Raw genomic sequence first — 11,504 nt, 5'->3', positions numbered from 1 at the left:
TAGTACTTCAATCAATATAGTTCTCTTAATTTTTAAAGCTGGATTATTCTTCTGCAGTAAACATAAGCAGGCAGGTCTCCTGGGCCAATTCCATCCCACATTTTGATTCCCCATCCATACAGCATTTCATCCAAGTTTGTTTCGATACCTGCCATCTACATAACAAACAAATCATGACTTGCATATAATACAGTTGGCAACAGAAACAAATCCAAAAGTCAGATTTCATTAGACTGGGTATGAATACCTGTAGATATTTAAAACAAAATTTGACAGTATGCAACAGAAAATAAGTCATTGTTACATAAAAAGCTAGTTCTGCTTTTTAAAAAATCTTCAAATAATTCTACCAAAGACATTATAACATTTTTACAATTATGAAATGTATTTTAGTAATTTTAAAGACTTAGTTTTTTTAAAAGGTCATACAGAAATTTGAGGTGCTTCCATTTGTAAACGCTACTTATCTTACTGTAAAGGCACCAGTGGTTAGTTGCAACCCTTCCGTAATGCACTACCAAAACTGTGTTCCTAGAGAATAAATCTTTGCAATGCAAAGCACCACCTGTTTGTGGGTCACAGAATCATAGATCATAGAATGGTTTTGAGTTGGAAAGGATCTTAAAGATCTTTACAAGGGCAGGAAGACCTTCCACTAGATCAGGTTGCTTAAAGCCCAATCCAACCTGGCCTTGAACACTTTCAGGGATGATGAGGCATCCACAGCTCCTCTGGACAACCTGCTCAAGTGCCTCACCACCCTTTGACTCAAAAAACTTCCTCTTCTAAACTTACCTTCTTTCTATTTAAAACCATTACTCTGCTACCCATCATCCGATCACTACACTGCCTGATGAAGAGTCCTTCCTCATCTTTGCTTTAGGCCTTCTTAGAGTACTGGAAGGCTGTGGTCTCCCTGGAGCCTTCACTTTATTAGGCTAAACCACCAAACTCACTCAGCCTGTCTTCACAGGGGAGGTGCTACAGCCCTCTGACCACCACCATGGAGACAGCATGGCTTCATTAAAGTCATGGCTGATGAACCATGATGAACCGTGATGAAATGCCTGGCTTTGCTCGAGGGAAACCAGCAATTTTGTCTTCCTGGACTTCAGTATGGCCTTTGACACTGCACTGGTTAACACCCTCATAGACAAGCTGTTGATGTAGCTAGATGGGCACATGGGCAGACAGTAAAGTGGACTGAAAACTGCCTGCATAGCTGGGCACTGACAGTGCTGATGAGCAGTGCAAGGTCTAGTTGGAGGCCAGTAACTAGTAACTAGTGGTCTACCCCACACTGAGTCTGGCCCTTTATAACATGTAAATCATGACCTGGATGGATGATCAGGCAGAGTGTATCCTCAGAGTTTGTCAGTGACAAAACCTGAGGCTGTGGAAGCTGTGCAGCCTGGCAAAGAAGGCTCGGGGGAGCTCATCAATGTGTACAGATATAGGGAAAGTGCAGGCTCTTTCCATTGGTGCCCCATAACAGGACTAGAGGTGATTTGCACAAACTGAAACTCAGGAGGTTACCTCTGAATATCAAGAAACACTGTGAGGGTGACTAAGAACTACCACCAATTGACCAGGGAGACTGGAGATTGTACCCCTGGTGTATTACAGCTGTTTGGACAAATGGCTCTAGATGTCCCTCTTTAAACAACAGAGTTGGACTAGATGATCTCCTTAGGCCCCTTCCACCCTCAGCCACCCTGTGACTCTGCAAATAACAAAAATTAAAACTGGTCCAAACATTTGTACATAGTGAGACACTAAATGTCTCCAAAGGAAGGGAATAGCACCAGTCTCATATCCCTTGTAGTGACATGTAATGCAAATCCCTTCTCCGTTTTTTCAGCAAGATCCTTTAACTCTCTAAAAAACTCCCCTTTGCCCTCTTGGTAGTTTGCCAGATGTGCTAAGTCTCCAGCAAGCTTCCTGTTTCTGACTTTGGCTTTAAAAAAATTCTTCAACTATTTGCCCTTGTAATTTCCTTTGTCCACACAGCCTGGACACAGTTTACACTACTGTAACCTTTATTCTAGGTACCAACAGCAGAAGCAGATGAGGGATTTACTCTGCCTGCTGGGCCAAGTTTTCTTGTTCCAAGAGTTTTCTAACACAAACATTTAAAAAATTACAAGGCAGCAGCTCCTGCCCCTTTCATGAAGAGTCTGGCTGTATTCTTAAAGATCTCTCCAAAGAAATTGCATAACTGACAAAAACCAGCTTTCAAACACAAAAACACATTAAGGCCAAGTGCTGACTTGTTTAGTCTTGCCAAAAGAAGACTGAGGGACACAAGGGGGAGCAGATCTCCTGCTATAAATATCTCAAGGAGGGAACAGTTATTCATACTAAGGGAACACTGGCATAAGAACAACTGCATTTAAACTAGTTGTAAATTTATCTAGGATGAATCCTGAAAGCAGATTTTCTTCCACTGGAGCAAAGGGACTCCAGAGCAGCCTTAAAATGTACCCAACAGCAGCAAACATACACAATGGCATCCAGGTTCAAGGACAAGAGTTTAACAGGAGAGACTGGGCTCCTGACACAGAAGATCCATTTTACTATTGCACCCTTGCCATCTGCTCCACATTATAATTCGTTCTAATAAAAAAACACTTTTAATGAATAACTGTCACTTTACAACCATGCATGAAATTCGCATTGGCCTGTTGGCATGAATGACAGTCAAGCCCACTGAATGAAAAATTCCTGCCAGTGTATACCTCACAGAAAAGGCATAAGCATGACATAGCAGAGTTTATCAGGCTCAGAAATAATCTTGATAAAGCATGTATACAACTCAACCTTCTCTGTGTGTCTGATGCATTGACATTGTACCTGTTTCAGCCAGGGGCTAAATTTCTCACCCACCTCTGGAAGGTTTTCCAGTGTAAGCACTGTGGAGGCACAGTTAAATGGTTACAATACCTCAGAGGGTGATATCATATTCTTCCTTCTTACACTGAAATATGCAATGGAGGCAATAGATACTTTTATACCATTATAGCCACAAATTAACTAGGAAAATTATAAACTGTAACTGACTTGAACGGCTAACACAGGCTCATGTCCTTAAAAGAAATCTCAAAACATTCTTACAACTAAATCCCAGCAACCAAATTCTTCTTAATTCACAAAGAAGGTTTTGCTTATTAGCTGATTTTGAATGCCAGAAGGCAACTTTCACTCAGAACAGACTGCTCTGTGACATCATGCGGTGAAATTTCACATTTGTAATTTTATTATAATCTGAAAGAGGCAGTATCTGAAGAGTAGAGAAAATGACTATACAAAGAATTTATAGAAAATTCATTTATATATTGAAGACCTTTAGATGCTTCTTTACAATTTCAAGAAAAAAAGTGAATATTTTCACTAGTAGGAAAAAACCAAGAAAGAAACATTAAATATTTAATGATATTGTTGGATACAGTGAAACCATTTAATTAAAAATGTGGCTTTTAGCATTTTTGTAGTTTAACACTGTATGATTATAATAGTATATTTACTAACCACATTAGCAGGAGTCTGGCTAAGTATATGTGTCAGCTTGCTGCCATCAGTTATGAAATTGCATATACACATCTACAAAAAATCTTGAAAGAAAGTGCTATATAAAAATTAGTCTTGTATTTTCCATGAACATATAAGTTCCATGAATATTTTTCTACACAGACTACATAATGGTACATACTGAACTATCTTTCTTTGTGCATTTTTTAATTCATTAAAAAGCAAATGCACATGCCAACATACCATCCAAAGGAATGCAAAATAGAAAAATCTCCCTTAGAAACAGGGTAACTTATTTTTTCCCATTTAGTAAGTAGAGCTAAACTCCCAGAAAATACCACCAGGAGTATCAGCATGCAATCCCTCATGCTTTTAAATTCAGCAGACCTTGAGCAAGTAACAAGGAATAAAAAATAAGGTCCTGAATGGAAATGGCAATACACGGGAAAAAAAAGACATTTTATTTTCAGCCCAAAGGCCAACACTTAGTGTCTAAGAAGACACACTAAAATTTATTATCTACAGAAGTGAAAAAATATAGTAAAAAAATCCTCCTCATTTCAATTCTTACAATGTATCAGATTAAAATCTAATTGAGACTTAAATCTGCTTGAGATGTCAGCTGAAGAAATTCTCTGGGCTCCAAAGGGTGATGAGATTAGGCAACTGGAATCTTTGTACACCAAAAGAATCTTAAAAGAAAACTTGCTCTCACATTTTATAAAAGGAGCAAGGCTCCTAAAAAGTAAGAACTGCATTCTTTTTTTTGGATGGTACATAAACACTGTTTAAGCAGTTTACCTCTGTGCCAAAAGAACAGAATTATATGTTACTAACCAGAGGTACTTGCCTTTGTTGCTTCAATGGTAGCTATTGAATTCCACACGTTGGCTTGCTTCACCCTACTACAGATAACCAATGCCCACTGCTCCCAATAAACCACTTTCTGGTCCAAATACATTAAACTTCAAATATTTCTTCTCTCTCTCCTTTCCTCATCACCTTCCTTTTAAAAAGCATAAAGTTATTTACAAAAAATTGGTAGTTACACAAATAATTTGGTAACACTTCAGCTATGGTCACTGAATAAGGTTTAACAGTCCTAATACTTTAGGAAATACAAAGAGAGCTATTTAAAAAACCCCATATTTTATACAAGACAAATGTAGTTCAAATTGGTGGATAAAAGGATTAAAATCTACAAGTAGATAAAGGGGCTCATGTATCAACATGCAAACTACAAAATGTTATTTTATTCCTCAGGTTATTAATATAATGTTGACAGCCACACATGAAAGAAATAGAAGCAATTAAATTTTTCAGCACTTGCTACACTAAAGTTGCATTATAACCATCAGTTCTTATACAGGGGTTCAGTATTGCTGGTTTTGGGTGAATGGGAACTACACAGAAGACTTCAGTGGCTTACTCTCCTTGTGCAGCTTCCATTGTAACCTACTGTATCAATTTTCTGTAAAGCTAAATAGCATTTTCTTATGCATTTCAAATATCAGTTTGTAAAGGAAGATGAAGAGATGTGTACAGGTGTACATATGGATGTAGAAATCATGACATAATTGCTCTTAAGAAATGAGACAAAGTACCAAAATAAATTCCATTCACTTTCAGATTCCCTAACTCAAGGAATAAAAAATCAAATATAGTTCCTACAGATAAAAAGAAAGGTAAAAATATCTTCAAAACTGCAGCAATATAATGGAGTAAAATACTCCATAAATATAATTACATATTATGTAGGGGATTGAAACAGTATTGCAGAGACAGAAAATGGGACATGTCTTGTCACTGTAAGACAAAAGACAAAATACCAGCCTATTGTCTCTAGAATGGCATAGGCTACACACACATTTACTTACACAAAATAGTGCTAAAGATCAACACTGGTCTAGATTAAGAATTATGTCTGACATACCAAGATCTGAGATCCACTATAAATAATCTGTGACAGGTAAAAAAGCATAAAGTATACACTCTTCCTCTTTGCTTTTCCCTCATTTTTATCCTGCAATTACTAAAATGCTTAATCTTTCCTGCTTGGTTCTCTGTATTAAAAAAAAAAATACTAAACCTCCCTAATTACAGCAATTTTCACACTTTTTTTTTTTGTTCTGCCACTTCTGCTCTATTGAAAAATTTTCAAACTAAAATATCTCAGCCTTCTTAACACTAAATATAGCTACTCCATTCCTACCAGAAAACAACTTGCACAAACCTTCTCTTCACATACATCTTCCCTTTTCTCCATTCAGTTCTCATCACTGATCACAAAGACATAGGGAAGAGCAAATAGTTTTCCTCAGATGATCATTCTCCTAAAAGTATGTTTGCAAGGTCTGTAACTACCATTGATGCAACCATGGCAAGTGCCTTTGTGGAGGTTTTACAAAACATAAAAGTAGCGCAATCTAGTAAGTATTCTACTCCAATAAATTGTGAGAAACAGCATATGAAGATATATTAGAAACCCATCAGAAGAAAAGTTCTTCATTTATGCTTCCTTCAGGTAAATGCTACGTGGTTTGGGTGGCACCCAGCTTCTTTTGTTTTGTCCTCTGATATAAAAACGAAGAAATTATGCTATGTGAGGCACCTTGAAATAAAAGCCTGAGCTCTCACAAACACAATACACAGATCACTCTCTGCTTTCCTTATTGGGAATTACAGTATTCAGACATTGTTGCTGAACAGCATTTCTCCCTCTCATAGTGATTTCCTTTGGTGAAGTCAGCGAAGAGCTCTGAATGAAGGATGGAAAGGCATCAGATCTTCTTCTGGGATCCAATCATGACCTTTGATACAAAGTTCACAATGGCACTGGCAGGTTGTTCTGGATCATGCTCTGCAAAGAGGTGGCATACGTTGTCTGTGGCACTGCCTTGCTTCCTGGCAATGAACCCAAACACTCTGCAAGGGCAGCAATCACAGTATGTCAGAGAACTGACAGGCAGGCATTGCCTCACTTCATAAAACAGAAAAGATACTGCAGAAATCAAGCACACATAGCAGACTTCTCTGTTCTGATGGACAAGGCTCCACACAACTGTTAAACACAGTAGTCCAGATGGACCAGCCACTTAGGAGAGAACCAGGGAAGGAGACTGTCCCCTTCCTTCTACTCTGTCCAAATGGCATCCTGTACTGTTTGCTGTCAGAGACATGCTGCTGACCCTGGAGATATATTCAATCTGATTCAGTATTGCTGTTCTCTTACCTAGTTTGGGGGGCAGGTGGTGTGGTGTGTCAGGGATTGCCCAAAGAGATGATTTTGAGGACCACACACCTTGGTGGACTGAGTACTGGAAAAAGGATTTAAACCATCCATTTCTGTTCCTTTCCAGAAACAAGTGCTGAGCCTCTTCATTTAAGTCATTTATTTTGATTAAAAGGTGACAACGTTTGCCTTCAACAGAAGACACTTTGCAATCCACAAGTAATCATGTATTTATGCCACACATTAATACTACTAGGAGTGTTTTCATCTATGTACCAGGAGAGGGATTTTTTCTAAAGCTATCAGTCTAAGTGAGAAAAGCTTGTGTTAAGTCTTGCTGGACAGGTGGAACACAAAACTGAGAGGCAAATATCTCTAATGTGTGAAACCACAGTAAAATCACAAACCTGCAATCTAAATAAACCACACTAGCTCTGGCTCCAGACTTCCCTCCATCACCCATCACATAATTGCAGAACTGTAGATGAAGTAACCAATGTCTAATTACAAAAGGCTGAGATACTTTTGTCTCTGAACAGCTGCCTTCCCTTCAGCATCTCAGACAAAAGTAATTTAGAACACCAAGAAACTGATCACTTTCATGATATTCTTAAACATTCAGTTAAAAGAGACTCCACTTACTTTGCAGAAAGGCCATCCTTCATCCACCTTGTGCATTGAGAAAGCAGTAAAAAAACACAGAATGGAGAAATAAAAATGAAACGTGTTAGTTTTGGTTGCTTTGTTGGTTTTTTTTTTGGTAGAACAATACAAATTAGGTATTAAAAACTGCTTGTCCTACTTACTTTCTATCCTGTGGATCCAAAGCACAGAAAAGAACAGTGTTGACTGAATAATGTCTTCGAAAAAAGAGTCTGGATAGGAAATAATAAAACAGATTTCAGAAACAGTAAAGATGCTTAAAATTCTAAACGATAAACCTGTCTGGAAAATAAATTAGATTCAGTTTTATTTTAATACAGACAATATTTTTTGTTAGTGACTTTGAAAGCCACCTGAACTGCACCAATCCAATAAATACATGTTTAAAACACTAACATCAAGTTTTTGAACTTCAGGAAAACTGATCCTCAAGCTAAGAGCTAGGAATATGAAATGTACTTTTTCTAAAAACTGGCCATTTAGATACTATTTTAGTGGGACAGATAACTCTGTAGAACTTGTAATATGATCAAATAATTCACATTTCAAAATATCCACACTCCTAAGCATTACAATTAAGGTAAAGGTTCTGTGATCTGCTACAAATGACTGCAAACCCTATGGAATGAAGAAGTCTAGCACTTCTTTTTTTTTAACCTATAATGAATTGCTGCTGTCCTTCCATTGTTGTTGTAATTTTTCTAATTGAAAGAGTTTGTGGTAGCCTAACGTGCACTTAGAACAAAGTAAATATAAATTAACTTTTTACCACAGTTTTTTACAGGCTATCCAAAACTCTGTTTCAGATCCTGGAGATACATCATCTGCTTAAGTCAGGTCTGTTCAGTGATACTGGTGGAGACATCATGAAGATGTATTATTTCAATGAATAGGTTAAGTATCAAATGCTAGCAAAGCCATTACTTTCCCTTTTTATGAGAAATAACAATAAAAAATGTCGTATCAAAGTGACCTTCCAAAGGTAAAATACACCATGGAGAAATAAAGGCACAGCCAAAAAAATACATTTTCCTGTACTACAGCTATCCAGTCACCATCATATCCATAATCCTAGTATCCTGAGACAGAGATTGAAAAATGTAACTAGGAAGTGTCAAATCAACAGAGGCCAACACCTGACAGGAACAGGGCCAGATATTCTCTTCCCATCCTTCTTTTGCTTACTTTCTTTGATTATCTGTCAGTGTGATTCCCTGAGCAGACACCTTGAAATGGACCACAGTCGAGACAGGAGGAGGATCTTGCATCAGTGTCAGGCTCAAGGCTTTCTGTACTGCCTGGTAGCCTGTGAGAGACTCCATCTCCACTGAATTCAGGTACCAAACATTACAAGCTGTAATTAAAGAGGGGAAAGATTTGAGAGGTAACAGGCCTTTTGCTCTTCCTTTAGTTTTAATACCTCTATATCAAAACCAATGACACTATTTATCTATTAGCCACAGACATGCTGTAGAAATTTAAATATATAAAAGACAACATCAGAGAATATAATTCTAGGTAGTACTGGAGTAAAGGCATACCTGAAAGAATGGGGTATTTTGCTTTTAAGTTCAAATATATCAGCCAGTAAAAAAGTACACATTCACATGTTCTACAGTTTCAAATACTTAAACCATATTTAAACTATATAACAGGGGAAACCATTCACTTGACTGGCAAGACAAAAACGTTTTCACACCAAGAAGAACTAGGGGTTATTTCAAAGCTCATTTCTCATTAATTCCATAGTGCTCTGTATGTTTAATGATTTTAGGGCAAGTAAAACATTTTAAACACACTGATAAAAATTACTGATATATATTTTTAGGCCTTTTCTTTATTTCAGCATGCACTTACTTCTAAAAGTACTATTCCTCTTCCAGAGGTATAAGCAACTTCTGAAATATCTCTGTAAAATAGATGCTCACTGGTTGCTAAGGCTACCAAACAGTTACTTTTTTTTTTACATGGTTTCATATCAAATCTGCAGTGAGCACTAGGAAACTATGTATTAAAATTATAGAATTATACAGTAGTACTGTTCCACTGTGTAATAATACATATGGTATGGCAGTACACTGCCATCTAAATATGAACTGTTATATAGAATGAATAGAATTATTCACATGCTTACTATGGGACTGTGGTATAAAGTCAAGTTTACAAACAAATTAAGAACAAGCAAGAATGATTATGCACATCCATAGCTTAACACTAGCACCAGGACATTTTGTGTCTGGCAAAAACACTTGTGTAGGTATCCAGGACAAAATTTACAACTCTTCAGTTGACACATACAAATCACCATGGTTACATTTAATTTATTTAGCAGTTTCATTTGCCTTGCCAACATTAATATGAAAGAAAAGATTAAATTAAACCAAACAGTTTCACTTTTTATTTAGCTATTCTGTAATCTGGTTTAAGATTTCTCCTGTGACTAACTACATAAATTTATAGAGCTAGACACTGGCACTTTCAAAACAACCAAGTAATCATACACTTAAAATCTGCATAAGCCTAAGTTTGATTCCAGCATAATGATCAGCCCAGTAACTTAAAGCTCTGGAGCCCATCAGTGAAAGAGAATGGATCCTGAGATTTCGTGTATTTGATTTGCAAGTGTGAAGTTTAAAAAATGTATTTGTGTACTACTGAGAAAGTTTCATTAACTTTTGTTGGAATCAATTGCAATTAATGCACAGAGGGACTTAAGATGAAGGGTACCAACCCAAAATTGTAATGAACATTCCAAACCACAAGCTCTCTTCTTCTCCCCTCATTATTGTGTATGCTTGGTACAAATCTAAAGCTCTTCACTATCCTGTGGGTCTTTCCCCAGAATAGGAAGCTTCCCTTTTTTCACAGCCACACACATCAGAGTCCCTTCCTCATCTGCCACACAGTGCATTGCTGTCAACAGACTGTTTTTAGGTTTTGTTTCTAAATGAAACTTCCAAGCACTTCATCTAGATTGCCCTCAAAGTGATAGTTCAAACACCAGTTACCCAATACAGCAGATTACTTTGCTTCTGCAGCACAGAAAATAATAAATAAAAACTTTTACCAAAGTGTTGTAAAGTAAAAACACATCAGCTTAAAAAGAAAAGTAATGAGAAACACTGAAAGACTTCACACTTAAGAACATCATGCATGGTCTGACAAGGTATCAAGAACAGTAATCCTGGAGAAAGCATACTCCAAGAATTAATTTTTGTAGAATTTTACTTAGAAAAGCCATCAAAAGGGGCATATATTGCCCTTTACGCTTCTACCCAGCACAATAAATTTAACTGCTACCTTTACACATCCTTTAATCCAGTCTAAGCTTCAGCTTCTCCCAACCTGTAAGATACAAACTTTGGTAACAGTCAAATACAAGGATGAAAGTTCAACAGACCTGCACCCTGTTTGAGAAGCTCAGCAGCTGAGTTTGCAGCAGTTTGTGGAGAAGTTTCTGCTATCTCCTCCAAGGGATCTGCAAACAGAAAACACTGGCCATGTCATGTATGGACTTAAACCAACAAATCAAAGTCCACAGTCATGTGTGACCTTAGCACTTGTAACTGTGACCTCATCTACTGGACAAGTCTTGGCCAGAAACATGAAACCACCTTTTATCTGCAATGACAATCACTTATGTAGGTTTTGTGCTGCATCAGGTTTTGTTGTCTTAAGCACTGCAAGCAGAATGCTTAACCTTTACTTCCTGACAACAAAAGACATAACACAGGCAAATGCTGGAGGGACATGATGACACATTAAGACAGTAATTTCAGCTATATTCCCTCATTACAGCCTGCAAATATCTTGAATAGTGTGATTTTAATGATCTCATTTGATTTCTATAATTTACACTAACATATACAGAAAAGACTTTGTTACCACGATGAAATCAATTAATTATATTTTGATTCAGAGGATGACAACACAACCTTCTTTTTAAGTTGGAAAAAAAAACCATCTGAACCATTAAGACAGCAGTGGAATGTTTGTCTCCCAATTGACTGTTAAAAGTAATAAGAAATCCATCCATCAACATGTTATTCAGGTATGTAAATGGATATAAAAAGATCTCACT

The 11,504-nt window shown here is 37.1% G+C and overlaps 1 protein-coding gene across 4 annotated transcripts in view; it reads right to left on the bottom strand.

Annotated features, from left to right (window-relative positions):
• Positions 1-3,233: 3,233 nt before the first annotated feature.
• Positions 3,234-11,504, bottom strand: part of TNS3 (tensin 3) — a 210,003-nt gene continuing 201,732 nt past the window's right edge. For all 4 annotated transcript variants that reach the window (XM_079301977.1, XM_079301978.1, XM_079301979.1 and 1 more), the window contains 5 exons: positions 10,824-10,901; positions 8,609-8,777; positions 7,567-7,635; positions 7,403-7,429; positions 3,234-6,453 (listed from right to left, as the gene is read on the bottom strand). In XM_079301977.1, the coding sequence (XP_079158103.1) occupies positions 6,309-6,453; positions 7,403-7,429; positions 7,567-7,635; positions 8,609-8,777; positions 10,824-10,901 (488 nt within the window). In that variant the 3' untranslated portion in view covers positions 3,234-6,308. The remainder of the gene's footprint in view (positions 6,454-7,402; positions 7,430-7,566; positions 7,636-8,608; positions 8,778-10,823; positions 10,902-11,504) is intronic.

The sequence above is a fragment of the Erithacus rubecula genome (assembly GCF_903797595.1).
Source record: "Erithacus rubecula genome assembly, chromosome: 3".
NCBI classification, from domain to species: Eukaryota; Metazoa; Chordata; class Aves; order Passeriformes; family Muscicapidae; genus Erithacus; species Erithacus rubecula.
This window is presented reverse-complemented; position numbering and strand designations above follow the sequence as displayed.